Here is a 20032-nt window from a genome sequence, read left to right as displayed (position 1 = left end):
TTGAGCGGGTGCTTTGTTTGTAAATGTCAGGCGAAAGTACCATATCCACCTCCTTGCTTGAATTTGTATACCTGATTACAATAATTACAAAATACATCAAATTTACCATCTCCTTTTGGTGTTTTCTTGAAATGAATATTAAAAATATCAGAAGTAGAAATTTTTCCACCTCCCTTTTGTTGAGTTTCACTCTCTTGTGTTTGAAAATTTTGAGTTTCAAACTCAACATTTTCAACATTTTCAAAATTTCTACCTTCACTTGCCATTTTTTTGAAAAAAGTATGATAATAAAAAAATAAAATAATGATAAAATAATATAGTAACAAGTAATAAATAATTAACAATATAATTGAATAAATTGATAAATAACAAAATGAGAAGATTGAAGAAATTGAAATTGAAATATTAAATGAGAGACAAAATTGAGAGAATAATAGCTTGAGACTTGAGAGAGAGAGAGAGAGAGAGAGAGAAAGTGTGAAAAATGAGTGGGGGAGGGAGGGGTATATATAGATAGGAATTATAAAATTTAAAAAAAATAAAAATAAAATTGGCTGGGGGTGGCAGCCATTTTGGACCGTTGGGGGAGGGGGGGCACGGCCGCCGCACGGGGACAGGGGGAGCACGGGGGGGGGGGGCAACGGTCCAATTTTGGACCGTTGGGGGAGGGGGGCACGGCCGCACGGGGACGGGGGGGAGCACGGGGGGGGCCAACGGTCCGGTTCCGCGGAACCGGCGGTTCCGGTTCTCCGGAACCTTGAACCGGAACCGGAACCGGACCGAATTTCGCCGGTTCGGTCCGGTTCCGGTTCCGGTTCGGCCGGTTCCGGGTCCGGTTCCGACCGGTCCGATTCCGATTCGAACCGCCGGTCCGGTTCAATTTTGGCCATGTCTAGGCTAATGCACCACTTAATGCTGACCACAAAAGTTGTTTATTAATATGTATAACATTAATAAATTTAAAATTTTATATTCGGAGCAAATTTTAAAACTCAGATGATATAATTTTATTTATTTTAAAAATGAAAAAAGCATAATTATGGATGACACATGCATAATTAAGGATGACAAATTTATTATTTTAAATGAAAGTATTATAAAAAAATGTATATTTTAAATCACGTTAATAAAATTTACTCATTTATAAAAATATAAACATAAAAATATTTACTAAATAAATATATTAAATAAATAAATATGCGATCCCCCAAGCATCATCCCTGTTTATTTCATACGAACCGGCTCAGAAGGCGACGTGCGCAGAAACAAATCAGCCTCCACTCCGCCCCTTTCTCTCCCTCGCTCTCCTCCTGCTCAGAGTTCTTTCCTCCTCTTTCCCGCCTATTTAAGAACCTTCCCCCTGGCGATGCTCTCTCAGTCTCGCTTCCTCTCTCCAAGCCCTACTCTCTCCTTCAAACCCTCCCTCTCTCCAACTAGTTGTCAATTTCCAGATAGGGCGCTCTCTCGCTCAACCCTAACTCTCCCAATCTCTCACCGTTCCAAATCATTTGTAGCAATGATCTCAAATTCATCGCTTTCGGATCGAATCGAGACCGCCTACTCCGGCATTCACCAGTCTGAGATTGATCGCTTCGCCGAAGTTGGCAACCAGCTCGCCGACGCCGCCGGAGACGTCATCCGAAAGTACTTCCGCAAGAGCTTCGACATCGTCGACAAAGAAGATCTGAGTAAGCTCGAAGAATTAGAACATTTTTTTGTGTTTTTTTCGTTGTTTGATATTATTGTGTTTGTGATGAATTTGGTTTAGGTCCTGTGACGATTGCTGATCGAGCGGCAGAGGATTCCATGGTTTCGATTATACAACAGAATTTTCCTTCGCACGCAATGTAAGTGTGATTAGTTAAAGCGCTTTGGTATTTTTTTAATAATATACACTAAAAAAGATAAATAAATTGATAAATGAATGACATATTGGCATACTTTACTCTGCTAAATTAATTAGTTTGGTTGTGTGAGCACCGGAATGCATTAGACAATGAGAAGTATGTGTTTCAGCATGTGAAATCATTTTCCTTTCATGACCGACCTCTTTTGCCAAATGAATAATGTAAGAAAAAAAAAACTGAACATCAAATTTCACGTGCCCTTGTACTTGTTCCCTTGGACATATGCCAAGGTTTGTATGGCCATGATCTGTGTTCTGCATGCTGGTTATTTTTGGTGCATGCACCTAAGATAAACGACAACAACAATATTAAGCCTTAATCCTATTAGGCTGCTTTGGTTATGTACATGGACTTTAGTTTGCTGGTCATTTCTATTCATGACTTTATTTTTGCAATGCTATTATGTCCTATGTAATTATTAAGTGTGTGTGTGTGTGTGTGTAATAGACTTCTTGTATGTTCAATCAATCTTTTAATCCTGTCTCAACATGTTATTTCAATGAGCAGTACTCCAGTTCCAATCTTATTACAGATTATATCATTTTTTTTTTCTTTTTCATTCTTAGGGTTGCTTATCCATTATAAAATTCTTATCTTAGTTATGTTTATGTTTTGCATGTATTAGTGTTTAATTGCTTAAACTATGTGCAATACAACAAAGTTAGTCATATAACTATTTGATAAGACTCACTTTTTAGTTCTAAAGGGATTTTACAATTGTACAAAATGTTCTGAGTATTTTTCCACTTTAACTATTTTGTTTTGATTGTACTGGTAGCATCCTCAATGATGTCTCTTTTTTTTGAACTATCGTTCTGAGATGAATTGATCTTTTCTTAAAATAACCTAATTTTTAAGTCTCACTACTAATGTCGTTCATACTTCTATTTTTATTACACATATATATCATATGTTTAATTTTTTAGATGCTTAACATAAAAGCCTTTGAATTTTTAGGTGTCGCATCATAATTTGAGTTTGCTATTCATGTTTTTTTTATTCTTATATAACAAACTAATATCATCTACAGATAATATGCTCCAAGGGACTTCTGTAAAAAAGAAATACGTGATACCATATAACAATTACGTGGTGGAACTAGGACTTGAGCTCAGTGGGTGTAATTTTTTAATATAATATTTAGCACCCCATGCATTTAATCAAGTAACTAAAATAAAAATAAAAGCAACAAAAATAAGTCTGTTTTCAGTATTTTAAGAGAAATAGATAGTTCTTACTTTGTATTTGACAATTTTTTATATTTTAAAAGTGGTATGAAATCAACTCATTGTCAATGCTAATAATACATCCCTATTCATGCATATGACCAAGTAATCATCATTGAAACATTATCTTTTTTTATTTTTGATTCTTATTACAATAAAAATGCTCTTTTTATGGTTGTTATTGTAACATGTAAAATCAATATTAGTTAAGAGTAAATAAACCAAAAGACAAACAATATTTCTTCTTTTCTTAACCAATTTCTCTGCAAGAATATCAACCCCTCTCAAATGTATAAATTGCTAGTAAGCAAATCAGTGCTGCAAGTCTTAGATAAATTATCAAGTTTCATGGGATTAATGGGAGAAAATTTGTACTTCTTTTCTTGTTAAAAGCAAAGAATCATCATTTGCATTTAAACATGCTCCACACAAAAAATATATATATATATATTTATTTTGGTAAATCAATCATTGAGTTTTAGAAGTTGCATGCCTATAACTATATAGAATAGCTCTACACTAATACTGTAAAATTGTAACCTGGCGTTGTGACTACTGATTGACCATAAGCACGCTTTCTTTTTTTGCTAAGAACTGAACATATTATTCAATGTCAGAAAATATCAATTTTTGAGATTTTTGCAAAATGAAAAAGTTTTATTGAGTGCATTTTTTCAAAAAGAAAAATTTACACATGATAGGTATTTTCTACAAATTGAAGGTTTGGGGGGGGGGGGGGGGGGGAATTGCCCACCCTCAACTATATGTATCTTGGCCTATGAATTCAAATCAGATTTATGTACAAATAGATTTGACAAATTTTGAGTATTTCTGTAAAATATTCTGAAAATAGATTGAGGAATCAAGTTTTAAAGATTTTATGTTGCATTGATTTTTTAGGAGTATGCATCTGGGTAAACTCTGTAAAGTGAAACATCCTAGTACTTCTAAGAATAATATAAAAGGTACATTATATTTATCCACTACAGTTTATATGGAAAGAACACAACCCTTTGTCATTCAAAAGTTGTTAGATAACGCTATTGGTCTAAGGTGTAACATAAAAGGAATCTGTATAGTTAATAATGTTTGTGATTAATTTTTACCAGCTGAGGGTTTTTTAAGGGTGGAGGAGGTATTAGAAGGATGAGATAGACTCTAAGTTGGTGCCAGTTATCTAGTTTTGCCCTTTCCAGTGAAATATAATGTGGGAGTACAAAACTGAATGGGAATAGGTGTCAAACACGTTGAGACTATCGAAGCTAGGAAGAGAAGGAATAAGAAATTTCTACAGAAAAAATAGCAGATGAGAGAGGGGTCTACATTTATTGAAGGATATAGTAAAGTCTTGATATAGATATATAGGTTCACTTTTCTCTTGATGACTAATGACTTATTTATAGTGTAGAGATTAGACTAGAATGTTGATATCCAAGGACACAGTATTAGATTGTAACGTGATACTATAGTAGTGATGTGTCATGATCAACTCTGGAGATACTAGTGGCATTGACACTGTGTCTTTAGGCATGGGAATGTGGATGTAGTGTCAACTGAAGGTTGAAGTTTTAGTTGCTCTCTCGCAAGTGATTGGTATAGAGTTTGATTTGTCAAGGAGTGAGGTGGAGATGAAACCTGTAACTCTAGCCTTTAAGCCACAAGTCCATGCAAATCTTGCCTAGATTTAGATCTAAACTTTGCCTCTACAGGTTGTTGAAGATCTTAAATAATTGGAAACCAGTGATCAATTTTTGGACAACCAAGTATAGTGGGGGCAAGATAATTGGAGATTTCGCCTATGTATGACAATAGCAAATGGAGTGCTCTAAGGTAGGCACTGTGCTAAAACTTGGAGGTAGGCTGCCCTTATAGCAATTGCTCTTCAGTAAGACATCACATTTGCTACCCTACTTAATGGATTCTTGATCTTGGAGCAAGCGATTCCGGACATGTGTGCTGCCACCTCTCAAGAGCATTTGAAGAGATCATGGAGAGATCGATCCCAAAAAGGGAAAAGTTAGAAAATCTATGTACTACCTCACTCAGGCTGGAACTTGGAGAGACGTCATGGAGGATAAATCCCAATAGGAAGAGAGTATTAGATTTTCATGTCACTTGTGAGAATGGCATTTAGAGGGTTATGTCCTGGAGGGAGGGATTGTAAAGATCATGTGCCACTTAAAAGGGGCCGGCACTTCAAGATTTGCATGGAGGCTGACCCACAAAGGAAGATTGCTGACATGGAGGTTATCTTTGCATGCCACTTTGAAGCACATCTACTGAGCCCAAAAATATTTAAATTCATGGCAGGTTACGCATTTTCTTTAAAACCACAGAATTATTTATCATACTTTTTTTAATTTTTATTTTTAGCAGATCTTTTTTTCTCACATTAATGTGAAACATTATGAACCACACAAAGGGATAAAATACAATATACCTAACATAAAATGTAATAAATTTGAGTGAACATGACTGAACACTAGACAGCATCATAACTGAATTGTGTATTGATATATCTATAAACACAATTTTCGTATTTTTTTATTAATGAAAAGGAATAGGCCTGAATTCATGTTGGATCTTATTAAGATTTTTTATACCTTGAAATTTTTAGTTTTGTTGCTTCTGCTGAAATTAGAGAATACAAATTACAGTTATGGAGAGGAGAATGGTTGGAGATGTAAAGAGAAAGTTGCAGAATATGTTTGGGTTTTAGATCCAATAGATGGAACTAAAAGTTTTATTACCGGTATTTATCTTCACATTTCTTATGAGATTAAAGTGATAAAATTTCAACTTAAATATTCTTGTGACTGATACTAGAATATATTGTATTCCAGGAAAACCCTTGTTTGGTACTCTCATTGCTCTTCTACAGAGAGGTAAACCGGTATGAATCATGTTCCATGTGCTGCTCTCTGGAAAATGGACAAATAATTGTTTCTTTAGTGCATAAGATATAATTTTTATGCTAAAAGGGGAACAAATAGCCAAACAGATATTTGGTATTCAAACTAGATTGATATATCTTTCCATTTTTCCTGTATTTGCTTTTTATGGTACTTCGAAAGTGACATTACCACTTTGTCGAAACTCCATTTTCATGCTGTGGCTTGTAATATGCTAAGTGAAATACTTGCGAGGTGATCGCTGGTTTAATTTTTAGATGTAAATCATACATTCCTTCTTCAACTTCTTGGTTTTTATTTTCTTCATTTTCTTCCAGATGCTTGGCATTATTGATCAACCTGTTTTAAGAGAAAGATGGATTGGGATAAGTGGAAGGAAAACCATGTTAAATGGGCAAGAAATCACCACACGCAGTTGTGCAAAACTTTCACAAGCCTATCTGTATGTTTCCCCCTCCTGATCTGATTCTTCTGAATAAGCAGTTAAAACAATTAAGAATGCCTGTGGTGCAGAAAGCAAAACCTTTTCTCCCCCTTCCAAGCTCTGACCTTTTAAGCAAATTGAAACCATTTACAAGTTAAAGCACCAAGTGTTATTTGCTTGTTTTTCTTACCTCTGCACTTTTCTGGTTTAGGTACACAACAAGCCCTCATCTTTTTAGTGGAGATGCGGAAGTGGCATTTGCTCGAGTTAGGAGTAAGGTCTGCCCCAATTTAAAGTAGCTTTTCAAGCAATTATGAGTGCTTTGAAATATCTATTGAATTAATCCCCAAGAGTTGGCTAGTGACAAGAGGTCATAGCGGCCTCCTCTGCCACCAGAGTTCAAACCTCCTTGGGGGTAGAGCCCACAGATTTATGTGTGATTAGCTGACATACATGGTTTTTGGGCTATTATGTGTGCCCAATAAGTTTACCCAGCGCACACCCAAAGGGCAGTGGCTTGGTAACAGACTATGGTGTCCTTGTAACACCTAAAAGCGCTTGAACTTGCATTATGTTGTTATGAGTATTGTCAATAGTATTTGTCCTTTAATCTGCATATAAAATTAATTGGAGCTTGATTTCCTCTTGGATGTATTTTCTATAAATTTTTTAAGTACTTTAAGACTACACGAGGTTAGTATTTCAAGGAAGCATTGCTTTTAACAATTTTTTGGTTCAAAAATAGTGAGATGAAAATTTGATTGAATGTGCATTATCTGTTAACCATGAAACAATCATTCTGATTCTGATAGAGAGAGTAGTAGCTTGGGCTAGAAGTTTAACATGATAAATGATTTTCATTTTCATAGAAGGTTAGCCCTCCAGGGACAATATCAATTATCTACTTCCATATGATTCTGATCTGATTAGTTAGTTCAAGTAATTAACTTCTACAATATAGCTCATCCAAAGGCATGTTTCTTTTCTTTTTTTGGGTACTGCTCGGGATTGGTAGATTTCATCATTTGTTTCGACTGTGATTAATGTGGAGAACAAGTTTAGTCTATTCAGTGCCTGACTATTTCTCCATCATGCCTCATATGGTTACAGGTGAAGGTTCCATTATATGGCTGCGACTGTTACGCTTATGCTCTGCTTGCCTCAGGTTTTGTGGATTTGGTTATTGAGTCCGGTCTGAAGGTGAGCTGTTCTTCTCTTTCAATTTTTAGTGCATGTTTTGTAAAAGATTTAAGTACACCTCCATTGACAGTTGATCTTGTCAGTGCTGGTTAGGAATAAATAGATTGAAGTGGGTCCTCAAAATTTGGAATTAGTTGGAGCCTGATTAGGGTCGTATGGAGTTTCACTTCTGCTCCTGTGGAAATTTGAGTCGTCTTATAGAAGCTGTTATGTTTTTGCACTAATGAGATGCCATTTTTATGTCAGCCGTATGATTTCCTGTCACTGATACCTGTGATAGAAGGCGCTGGAGGAGTTATAACTGACTGGAAAGGAGATCAGCTTCACTGGGAGGCTTCCTCAGATTCACGTGCTCCAAGTATGACTTTGTTTGGCTCTCCCCCCCTTTCTGTTTGGTCAAACTGTGCTATAGGATATCAGATGTTCATTTTAAGTTGTGCTGTGCTTTATGTTTCCTGCTGTCATATTCCCCAGGTTTTAATGTAGTAGCGGCTGGAGATAAACAGCTTCACGAACAAGCGGTAGATTCGTTACAGTGGCAATAAATGGTGGGTGGGCTTCTAGGTATCGTGCATCATTGTTGAACTACAACAGTGGATTTGGACTCTTGGTTTATCATTTTTCAGCTGTTGTAAGAATTGGCAATTTGCAAGGCAAGGCAAATTGATCGGATGTTAAACTGTTATTGGCAAAGCCACTTTCATATTTGGAAAAGTAACTTTATAAGCTTGTCATCCTTAACGGAAACGAATAAGATCAACTACAAACCCTAGTAGCCGTAGAAACATTGTTTTTTGCCTTTTTGTTGCACAGTAGAGTATTACTAACTACCAGTGACGAATAAGATTTTCTAAAGAAACATATATGAAAGAAAATTAAGTTCTGCCACTGTTACTGCTCATTCCGTTGAACAAAATATTGAACAAAACTCAAAACTCGGAGTGTCCCCCTTCCTGGCTGAGTCAAGTTGCATTTGAAGCCACTACCATTGAGTTTAAAAAAGTTGAGCTACTCAGGTTCTAATCCTTCCCAAAATCAGTATTATAATGTGCAGTTGACTCAAGTTTCTTTGCTTCATTCAATTTCCTGACGGCCTGAAAACAATAAAAAAGTAACATAAATTGTCTCATGCTCAATGCTGGGCTGGCACAACGCCAAAGCGACAATATTTCCTCAGCCACATGAATCATGCGCTAAATACCATTCTATTTGGCCCCCATAAAAGTCACCAACTGGTGAAAAAAAAGAGAATTTATTTATGCATTAATGCAGCACATACTCAAAATAATTGCGAACAAGACCAAATTTATATATATAAAGCCTCAGGTAGTTACAAAACCTCCTTAGTTCTACAAAAGAAGACATTTTCGAATCCATGCTAGTTCTGGTGAAGTATTATTTCAGTAGCATGTTAAAGGTAGTTAAAAATTAAAATGCTGCAAGCACTAAAAACAAGCCTAGCAGAAACGATGACTTGGGTAGCAATAGGAGAATAAGGCGTACTCCCATATTGGAGTGGGGGTTGGGTTTAGAAAGGCTCCGCTCAAACAATATGACTTTGTTTACAACAACAACAACAGCCTTTATCCCACTATGTGGGTCGGCTACATGAATTCTAGACTTCCATGTATTTCTATCTTTTGTCATATCTTCATTGAGATCCATATACTTTATATCAAACTTTAATGTCTCTCTCAAAGTCTTCTTAGGTCTGCCTCTACCTCTTTTTTTGATTAATTGTTCCATTTCATCAACTCTCCTCACAGAAACGTCTCTTGGTCTCTTTTTCACATGACCAAACCATCTTAGTCTAGTCTCTCTCATCTTCTCCTCTATTGGCACTATTCCTATCTTATTACAAATAACTTCATTTCTAATTTTATCTTTTCTTGTATGGCCGCACATCCATCTTAACATCCTCATCTCCACTACACTCGTCTTTTGCTCATGTTGGTATTTGACTGCCCAACATTTTGAGCCGTACAACAAAACTGATCTTATAGCTGTCTTATAGAATTTTCCTTTCAATTTTAATGGGATTTTATCATCACATAACACTCCCGATGCATTTCTCTATTTTAGCCAACCTGCATTAATTCTATGTGTGACATTCTCGTGAATTTCTCCATCTTTTTGAATCATTGATCCCAAATATCGAAAATGGTCTTTTCTTTGTAAGATTTGGTCTTCTAATTTTATTATAACATCCTCTACTCTTGCATTCTTACTAAATTTACATTCCATATATTCCGTTTTCTTTCTGCTTAATTTAAATCCCTTAGATTCTAAATTGTTTCTCCATAACTCAAGCTTAGTGTTTACTCATTCTTTTGTTTCATCCACCAACACTATGTCGTCTGCAAATAGCATACACCATGGCACCTCTGTCTGAATATCTTTAGTGAGTTCATCCATTACTAAAGCAAATAAGTATGGACTTAGTGCAGAACCTTGATGCAATCCTATTGTAATTTTAAACGGTTCAGTATCTCATCCGCATGTTCTGACCCTTGTCTCTGCACTATGATACATGTCCTTAAGGGCTTGTATATAGGCTATTCGGACTCCTTTCTTTTCTAAAACCCTCCATAATACTTCTCTAGGGACCCTATCATAGGCCGTTTCTAGATCTATAAACACCATATGTAGGTCCTTCTGATGATCCCGATACCTTTCCATTAGGCGCATCAGTAGGTATATAGCTTCCATTGTTGACCTACCGGACATGAAACCAAACTGATTTTCTGAGACCTCTGTTTCTTTTCTGAGCCTCTGCTCTATTACTCTCTCCCAGGGTTTCATGGTATGGCTCATTAACTTAATTCCTCTGTAATTTTCACAGTTTTGAACATCTCATTTGTTCTTATATATAAGGACCAAAGTACTCTTCCTCCACTCATCTGACATCTTTTTTTATTTAAGAATCGCATTAAATAATTTCGTTAGCCAGGAGATACCCTCTTCTCCCATGCATTTCCATGCTTCTATTGGTATATTATCCGGTCCCACCGCCTTATGATTTTTCATCTTTTTTAATGCTTGTCTTATTTCATTTGGACTTATGCGTCGATAAAATGTATAGTTCACATTTCCTTCGAAGTTACTAAGATGTCCCAACCTAACTCTTGTGTCGCAATCATCATTGAATAATTTTGTGAAATACTCCTTCCATCTCTCCTTAATCGCTCCCTCATTCACTAATACATTTTGATTTTCATCTTTTATGCATTTTACTTGATTTAAATCCCTTGTTTTTCTTTCTCTTGCTTTAGCTAATTTATATATATCCCTTTCTCCATCTTTTGTATCAAGTCGTTTATATAGATTCTCGTATGCTTTTGACCTTGCTTCACTAACAACGTTTTTTGCTGCCTTTTTTGATTCTTTATAATTTTTTTGATTTTCTTCATTGTTACACTGATATACAACCTTATAGCAATTTTTCTTATTTTTAATTTTCAATTGCACTTCTTCATTCCACCACCAAGACTCCTTAAGGTTAAGGGCTCTACCATTTGTCTCTCCAAGCACTACCTTTGATGTGTTTCTCAAGGCATTAGCCATTTCTCTCCACATTTGGTTTGTCTGTCCTTCTCCATTCCATTCTCTTCTACCCCTTAATTTTTCTTTGAAGATTAGTTGTTTCTCCCCTTTTAAATCCCACCACCTGATTCTTGAATCTTGTTTTATGTGATTTTTTCTCTTCTAATTTCTTACTTGGACGTCAAGTACTAGAAATCTATGTTGAGTAGTCAAACACTCTCCTGGTATCACCTTACAATCCCTACAACATACCCGGTAATCTTGTCTCATGAGGAAGTAATCTATTTGGGTGCTTGATGTGACATTTTTATATGTGATTAAGTGTTCGTCCCGTTTTTTGAACCTAGTATTGGTTATGATGAACCCACATGCCATTGCAAAATCTAGAATAGACTTACCCTCATTATTAATTTCCCCGAATCCATACCCTCCATGTACCTCTCTATAGCCGTTTCCGTCTCTACCCACGTGACCATTTAAGTCACCTCCTATAATCACTTTCTCTCCTCTTGGTATCATTTGTATGAGTCCCTCTAGGTTCTCCCAGAATTTTGCTTTTATCTCCTCACCTAACCCCGCCTGTGGTGCATATGTACTAAAGATATTCATAATCATTCTTCCTAGAATAACCTTCACCATAATAATCCTATCCCCCTATCCTCTTTAGATCCACTACCTCATCTACTAAGCTTTTACCCATAATGATCCCCACTCCATTTTTTGCTCGATCATTTCCTGTGTACCATATTTTATATCCATTTTCTGACAAAATTTTTGCTTTTTTCCCTACCCATCTCGTCTCTAAAAGACACATAATATTAATCTTTCTCCTAATCATCACATTTACCACTTCCATAGCTTTGCCTGTTAATGTTCCTATGTTCCATGACCCAATCCTTAATCTATGATTTTGTTTTTGGCTTTGACTTTGAATTTGTTTTTGATTTTAATTTTGATTTTGATTTTGTTTTGGTTTTGATTTTGGTTTTGATTTTGTTTTTGGTTTTGATGTTGGACTAACTTCTTTACCCACATCCGTCCAAGCAAATGCGGAAACCCTTGCTCATTTGTCACTACATCCGGGCGCCGATGCAGCGGCCCTAGCTCACTTGACACTACACGCGGTGTCAAGTGATTTTTTTTTTTTTCTTTCAAAAAAAAGTTTTACCCATTTTCCGGTGGTGTTTGGACAACTGTTCAAAAAATATGGAAAAAAATTTATATGAAAAATATTTTACATCAAAAAGAGAAATGACTTATCAATTCATAATCTGTTAAAAGTTATTTCCTATTCACACCAAAACTAATAAATTATTTTTTCTGTGTATCTATGTATAGTGTATACATATTGTATGTGTATGTGATGCATGTATTTAAACATATATATATATATATACAAATATAGTGCATACATATACATATATAGCTAATTTTTTAATAATAGTTCTTTATGCCAAATAATAGCAAAATATTCTTTTGGAAAATATTTTTACATATAAACTAAACACTGAAACATAAGATGAAAAATATTTTTTTGTTCATCATCTATCCCAGAAAAACTGCGACAAAGTAGCACCCTAAATAAAGATTACCAGAGAAAGAAAAAAAACAAATTTTGCTATATTCTAAGACGACCAAAGGATAATGCAATGCAACTCTGCTCGACTTGAGAGCAATGAGCTATGTAATCCATATGTCTATGTAACACTTGATAATAAGAATAAAAGCATGAGTGCAGAAAACTTCACCTTCATGAAATCTTCATGGATGACGTAGTCACGTTCAGCACGGATTGCTGACATACCAGCTTCAGTGCACACGTTGCGAAGATCCGCCCCATTGAATCCCTGAAGAAAATGCCACTAAGTAAACTTTTTGCAGTGGAGATGCAGGTAAATGGCAAGGCATCAATTAGCTAGTTAGCCTACCTCAGCAAGCTTCACAACTGCCTCATAATCAATTTCACCGTGTTTAGCAATTCCAGCAGCATGAATTTTGAGGATTTCCATTCTTGATTGTTCATTAGGCAATGGAATCTCAATTTTCCTGTCAAGCCGCCCTGGACGAAGAAGGGCAGGGTCCAAAACATCGGGCCTGTTTGTTGCCATGATCATTTTCACCTGGAAGACAGAATTAACACTTAACTGTAAATTAATTGAATTATTCCCAAGGATAAAGGACTGCAGATAAGGGGCTATGCAAATAAATATGATGTGCAGGGAAACCAAGTAGGTTCACTACATGTATACTAACATAATGCATTTAGCAAGTAAAATTCAATTTAACACCTTGCCAAGCTGGTCAAATCCATCCAGCTGGTTAAGCAACTCCATAAGGGTTCTTTGAATTTCCCGATCAGCACTCGTTCCTTCACTGAAACGGCGTCCGCCAATTGCATCAATTTCATCCATAAAAATGATACAGGGCTACACAAGAGGAAGTCAAATAAGAAGATATGTTTGGTGCTCATGCTCAGACTTTTCATGAGTTGAGTGGATCAAAAAGGAAATGTATCTTAATATTTGGCCTTACCTGATGATCGCGTGCATAATTGAACATTTCCCTGATCAATCTTGCACTCTCTCCTATGTACTTGTCAATTATGGCACTTGATACAACCTGCATGTGTTACCCAATATAGAAATTATCACATGCACTGTAAAGAAAGTAATGGCTAGTTAATGAGCTATAACATAAGACATCTCAAGCAAAAAATAAATATCATAAAGATGAATTACAGGGTTTTCACCTTTAGGAAGTTTGCATCTATGTTGCTGGCAATTGCTCTTGCTAATAATGTCTTGCCAGTTCCAGGAGGTCCATACAGAAGAACACCCTGATCAAGTGGAATTTATATATAGTTGACTTATTATGACTAACAACTGAAGCAATTTACCCTTACCCACACCACAACAACAATGCGCAACACTTTAACCAACTATTTCTTAAAAGGTACCTTGGGAGGTTTGATGCCAACCCTTATGAAGAGCTCAGGATTCATTAAAGGCAGCTCTATAGATTCCCTAAGCTCCCTAATCTGATCAGAGAGCCCTCCAACTGCAGAGTAGCTAACATTTCCAGGATCTTCATGAAGCATATTGTATACAACTGGATCAACCTGCAAACATGGTTACACCAAATATACATCAAAATATCACACAGTACAAAAATGTTGGACTAAAGATCATCAATGGAATGATAGATAATTGGTTAATCATAGATTCATAGATGGAGTCACATCGGAGTAAGTACTAACTTCACGTGGAAGAGCCCGCATAATTGTGAGGGTAGTCATATCAAGAACCACTCTAGTGCCTGCAGTTAGTTTGTCCTTGTCCACTTTACTGCGGCAGCCAACCACATATCTTGGGCCACTACTTGCTTTAACTATCACTGAAACAGAACAGATGGTATTACATTAGTTCATCAATGTTCTATAGTCCCCACACCCCAAAAAAGAAAATCTTTAGTTTGATAAGGAGCAGAGGGAAGAGGAAGAGAAGACCAAACCATCACTACATGTTGAAAAGAACACTTTTTATGATTTCAACTTGCAAACAGAACCAGCAAGGGATTCTGTCATACTCCAATAAAATGATTAAGCAGATGTCTACAACACCTATTTGAGATTCTAGCAACACCACACTAAGGTTCATTCATGTTATTTTTATAAGATAGAAAAGTCATAGAGACTAGATGGGAATAAAGCATAGAGCACATCAATATGCTAGCTTCTGCACTGATAATATTGGGGTTTGAAATTGACAAGGAAATATAGTATCAAGACAGAATAATTACTGCGTTCATTATCAAGGGGCCTAAGAACTTCGCCAATGATCTGTCCAACACTCTGAAGAGACTTCAAATCATCTTCAGTCTTAGCATACTCCTTTTTTGTAGCTCGGACATTCTCCCTCACTGTACGTATAGTAATCAACAAAAGTTAGTGGCAGCCAAAATATATGCAGCAAAAACTTGATTAGTAGTCGATAATATTCGACAATCAAACAAACAACAAAAGAAATTAGAACCTGTAAATAAAAGAAATCATATAACCATAATATAAGTTGCTTGCTCAAGAAATTACCAAAGCAAGTGGCTACACCAAAACCTAAGTCACATGATAATATCAACTAGGTAGATGCATGGCGTGTGCATGTGCGTGTGCGTGCATGCGAGTGTGTGTGTTGAAGGAGGTTGGGGGGAGACCAAAGTAGAGCAACCATGATAGTCGCAGTTTCTATTTAAGTTGGATGATGATACTAGTAAAAGATCATTGACTTCCAGTGAGATCTAAAACTATGGAAAGTCAGTCAATACAGTCCTTCATGAGGTCCTTGCCCCCAAATCTGCAAGACTTGAATTGTTAAATTCAATATCGATTATTAACATATGCAAATAGCATGATAGACAAATGCACAGGAATTGTTTCATTAAATAATCACAATTAGGGAAATTAGAGCATCCAACTAAAAGTTAGTCACAATTTCAAAATTCTAAGGAAACAAAAAATAGAAACACTCAACAAGGATTAACTTCTAGACTTGAAGAAGACAACAAATATTAAACTTCAAAGTCAAAGAAGCTAGGTAAAATTGAACATAGCTCACATTTCGAACGATAGCTTCGCAGTCAAATCATAGCAGTTGCAATAGAAAGGAATGGCAATGCAACCATGTTATATTTTCTCAAATACAGAAGCTGCTTTAAAAGTTTGAATGTTCTCTACCAGACGCATTACTTGAAGTCTTGAACAATTAACAGGAATTCTGTCTGCAAAATTGTTACTAAACAAACAACCATATACGCAAGTTGTTGAAGTGTTTGCCTAAGATTAGTCTTATGGCTCTGAAGATGGAAAGAATGCAAGAAAGGAAGCGATTAAAGGCCGGTTTCTAGAAGCGGCTAGGCATTCTGTAACAAACTGCCACATGAGGCAACTACTGGTTAGTTAGTTTATATTTGTTTCCTTGTATCTCCCGCCCCTATGTTCTCTGAATAAAGGGCCGAAGTTGTTCTTTCTTCGCTCAAATTCATTGTATCTTGAAGTGTGCGCTATGTGAGAGAAAAGACTAGTTGTTAACCTTTGTAATCTCGGTGAGAACAGCTCAGTTCATAGAGCTGTGAGTGCAGTGCGTTTGTAACATCTTTTTATTTCAAGATAGTGGAAGCCTGAAGCCCCTGACAGTCTGGATGCAGGATCTACCTATTCAAGGTGGTCTGAACCAGGATAAAATCTGGTGTTCTTTGTGTGTTTGTGTTGCTTTCTTGTTCTTTCCTAATCTGTCTATTCTGTGAGAAGTCTTGTGTCTTCTCTTGAGGATTGAGTGCAAGTGTGTGAAGCGGGAAGTAAATCAACAAAGCAACCAACTTTGCTGATGAAATTCAAGCAATACAGAATTCATGAATCCAGTCACAGAACAGTATGCCAAGAATCTGAACTCTTTCAAGGTGTTACAAAGTTTGATCTTGCTAAAAACTATTTGCATCTCTAACACAATATTTACGATCAGAATACCTGCATTAATCATTCTTCTCACTTTATCTTGTTCCTCCAATCTAGCTGGATACAATGCTCAAAAGATTCAGGCTAACTACTACTCAGCATGACCAACTACTCCAAACAACATTATTTACTGTCATTAGAAATTGGATCACCTTTAAAACAAGCGCCAGTGCAGTAAGGGGAAGAGAGCACTCCCCTAGAATCTCGAACAGACAACAATTTTTAAACCCTTAATCTTAGGGATGTATTACCTGAAACATGCACTTAGATATTTCAACTCTTTTCTGGGCAGAGCACAAGTGGCTCAACCAGATAATTCAAAACTATAAATGGTTTCCATCAGCCAGCAAAATCCAGCGGCAAACAAGCGGCTAAGCCAGCCATCGTTCCTAGTTAACCAATCCTTGTCCACCTCTGGAAATACAGAAACGAGGAGAGAACTTAATTTCTTATATTCTCCTACTTTCACCCTGATCTTCTGTGCAACTAAACAGAGAACCTAAGGGAAAAAAAAACAAAAGAATTCATACTCCGATGGATTAACAATTTAGAAATACTAAACGCGAGTGCAAATATACATCGGCAAAAAGTTCAAAAACCCTAGAAAAGTAGATCCAGATCGAGAATGAGAGAGTTTGTATAAAGATTGATTGAAATAAGGAGCAGAGGCTAGGATCTTAATCATTGGTAACCTCCGCGAACTCTGGATTCGAACTCCTTGTGCTGGAGGAGCTTCTTTCGGTATTCGGCCACGGAGGTGCGGCGTCGAACGGCGTCTTCCGTCTCGCTCGACATCGGAGTTTCAGTCGGCAACTCACAACGATTTTTTGAGTCCAAGAAAGAAAGAAATGGATCTCCCTCTGACTCTCTCTGGGGTTTATAGGCTGGGCCTGGGCCTGGGCCAGCCCTTCTTCTTCTGTTCTGCTTGGCGTAGTTTTACGTTTTCTGTCTTCATTCTTTTTTTTCTTTTTTCTTTTTTAAAAAACAAATATAAGAAAATAAGAGTGTTGACTTTTGGAGAATTAAACTCACAATTTACTAGATTTTCACTGATATAAATTTTTTTTCTTCTTCCCCACACAGGACTCTAAAGTCTTCAACATATTAAAGACATGTTAAATTTGTATTTTTAAATTAAAATTATTATACCTGAAAAAATAAGTCTAAATTCAAGATAACTTAGGATACTTTGATAAGGGTAGAAAATAAGGGTAGAATTCCAATTCTCACCCCAACCCCTAATAATTCAAATTCCTTGATTTCAAGAAAAATCTTCACTTTTTGAACTAATATGAAATTTGAATTTTATGGAATTGAAAAGTTATTTAATAGAATTTCATGAAATTTAGATGAAAAATAAATTTCACCATCATTTTCCATTCATATCAAACGCATCTAAGAAAAAAAAATCAAAAGAGGTAGACTCTATCAAAGGTTACTCCCATTTACCTTTGGGAAACCCTTTCAAAGGCCTCTTTGAAGTACCTTCGGGAAACTCTTCCTAATTTAAAATATATCAACTAGTCTCCAAGATAGTTGTCTTAAAATCCGAAACAAACAATCCAAAAAAACTCAAATATCTCCAATTAAGATATGACTTAAACAAAAATGCTCAAGTAAGAAACACCCCCACAATCCTGACTATTTTTTGTTTCGCAAATCTTCTAAAAATTAGATATTCTTTCGTAATTATAAATTTATTATTATATCTAAATAATAAAAAAAATAAAAATTTAATATAAAACTAAAAACTCTATCAAGCGATTCTATTCAATTATTTTTATAAAGATTATATTTTATGAGTAATTTTATTTAAAAATTAATTTATATTTTTGCTTCTAATTTCTGCTCCACAACAAAAAATATTTTAAATATTTTAATTTCTTTTTCACACCAAAAAAAGAACAAAAGTGTTTTTATTTTCACTAAATCACACCTAGTAACTTTCTCATTTGCAATATAACATGCAAATAGTCATAAGCTTCCAGAAGTATACAATAGGCATTATTGTCACCTTTTTGTCTTTTTTTTTTTTTTTTTTTGTTAACGCACCATCACAAGGGTCTCCTACTGCTCAGCCCCACGATCTCAATAGAAGATGTAAATCAAGAAACCCAATAACCAATTTTTATCCCTAGCCTTTTTTCACTGACATGAGAGCGACCTAATATTTTTTTAAGTTTCAAGATAATCCTTAACTGCTTAGCTTTTTTCCTTAAACATGACTCGAACACAGAATCTGAGAACCCAAAAAACAATACCTTAGTAGTTCTTCCTTTGCCAATTGGCTACACCTTTCCATCTTTATTATAAGCATCATAGAGATCTTAGCAAAAAAAATTAAAAATCAAAGAGAGAAGTTAATAATAAAAGAAAGACATTAATTTATATAGTTAATTTTCAAATCATTTTGATGCTTTTGTTTTGGTTATAAATTTAAATTTTTACTAAGATTAATTTTATTTATTATCAAAAACGTCAAATTCTTATTTTTGTTATACAATCAAATTATGATTTTTGTTGTTTAAGCAGTATATAAAATGAATAAACTTCATTTATCTATTTAAAAATAATAATTTTCTTTACATATCATCGATGGCCAAATGCATATTTTTGACATTTACTTTTACGTTTTGCTCATGTGGTCATTTAAATTTTTCGTTATTTCGATTACACCTTTAAACCTAATTTTTGAATCAATTTAACTTCTGTATATTGATATTTTTTTGTGCAACAAATTAAATTTTTCAAAAATTTCAATTACACCTCAAAACTTATATTTTTTACTTTTAACTATTGTACTTTCATTTGTAAAGAAAAATATAAAATAAAATAACAAAGCATATATCACACTCTTTCTACATTAACGTACAACAAAAGTTAAATTGCCTCAAAAATACAAATTCAGTATAGATATTCAAATAATAAAAAGTTCAAGTTATCAAACACAAGAAAAAAAAAATCAAATTATAAAGGTTAAATCAATTCAAAAATATAAATTTAAAGTATAATTACAATAATAAAAAATTTAAATAATCACATAAATAAAACGTAAAAATAAGTAATAAAAAATATAAATTTAGCCTATCATGAACAAAAAGGCTCTAAATATTATTGGCTTTAAGGTGAGCCCATCAAAATTTATCCGAATATCTAATTAATGTGATTTGTAAGTTATTGCTCAATGCACACTATAATGATTGGCCATACCTTCTCATCAATTAGAAATAAAAAATACATAAGTACACCCACAAATGTTACAGCAAAATCAAATATAAAGATGATGTAACCTTGACAAGATGCAGTAAATAAAT

General features: G+C 35.1%; 2 protein-coding genes across 2 annotated transcripts; one reads left to right on the top strand and one right to left on the bottom strand.

Moving 5' to 3' along the window:
* The first annotated feature begins 1240 nt into the window (after positions 1-1240).
* On the top strand, positions 1241-8398 carry LOC127801827 (bifunctional phosphatase IMPL2, chloroplastic). The gene is made up of 9 exons (XM_052337262.1): positions 1241-1688; positions 1769-1847; positions 5791-5885; positions 5977-6026; positions 6363-6487; positions 6681-6747; positions 7580-7669; positions 7916-8027; positions 8144-8398. Exons 1-9 carry the CDS (start codon positions 1367-1369, stop codon positions 8212-8214), a joined length of 1011 nt encoding a protein of 336 aa, XP_052193222.1. The 5' UTR covers positions 1241-1366; the 3' UTR covers positions 8215-8398.
* A 24-nt stretch (positions 8399-8422) lies between these two features.
* Positions 8423-17577, bottom strand: LOC127801826 (26S proteasome regulatory subunit 10B homolog A-like). The gene is made up of 10 exons (XM_052337261.1): positions 17411-17577; positions 15011-15130; positions 14469-14605; positions 14169-14330; positions 13962-14048; positions 13745-13831; positions 13501-13638; positions 13141-13332; positions 12961-13059; positions 8423-8763 (listed from the first exon to the last, which is right to left on the bottom strand). Exons 1-10 carry the CDS (start codon positions 17511-17513, stop codon positions 8689-8691), a joined length of 1200 nt encoding a protein of 399 aa, XP_052193221.1. The 5' UTR covers positions 17514-17577; the 3' UTR covers positions 8423-8688.
* Between the last annotated feature and the right edge of the window lie 2455 nt (positions 17578-20032).

The sequence above is a fragment of the Diospyros lotus genome, chromosome 5, assembly GCF_014633365.1.
Source record: "Diospyros lotus cultivar Yz01 chromosome 5, ASM1463336v1, whole genome shotgun sequence".
Lineage (NCBI taxonomy): Eukaryota > Viridiplantae > Streptophyta > Magnoliopsida > Ericales > Ebenaceae > Diospyros > Diospyros lotus.
The sequence above is the reverse complement of the archived record's forward strand: the minus strand, read 5'-3'. Positions and strand labels throughout refer to the sequence as shown.

What these genes read in the sequence shown, in the direction of transcription:
- LOC127801827 (XM_052337262.1), top strand. Translation starts at nt 1,367, where the DNA reads ATGCTCTCTCAGTCTCGCTTCCTCTCTCCAAGCCCTACTCTCTCCTTC. An exon ending in AATTTTCCTTCGCACGCAAT is followed by an intron (nt 1,848 to 5,790) that starts GTAAGTGTGATT and finishes TACAAATTACAG; the next exon opens with TTATGGAGAGGAGAATGGTT. An exon ending in TTCTACAGAGAGGTAAACCG is followed by an intron (nt 6,027 to 6,362) that starts GTATGAATCATG and finishes ATTTTCTTCCAG; the next exon opens with ATGCTTGGCATTATTGATCA.
- LOC127801826 (XM_052337261.1), bottom strand. Translation starts at nt 17,513, where the DNA reads ATGTCGAGCGAGACGGAAGACGCCGTTCGACGCCGCACCTCCGTGGCC. An exon ending in CGAATCCAGAGTTCGCGGAG is followed by an intron (nt 15,131 to 17,410) that starts GTTACCAATGAT and finishes CTATACGTACAG; the next exon opens with TGAGGGAGAATGTCCGAGCT. An exon ending in TAGATGCAAACTTCCTAAAG is followed by an intron (nt 13,832 to 13,961) that starts GTGAAAACCCTG and finishes TAACACATGCAG; the next exon opens with GTTGTATCAAGTGCCATAAT.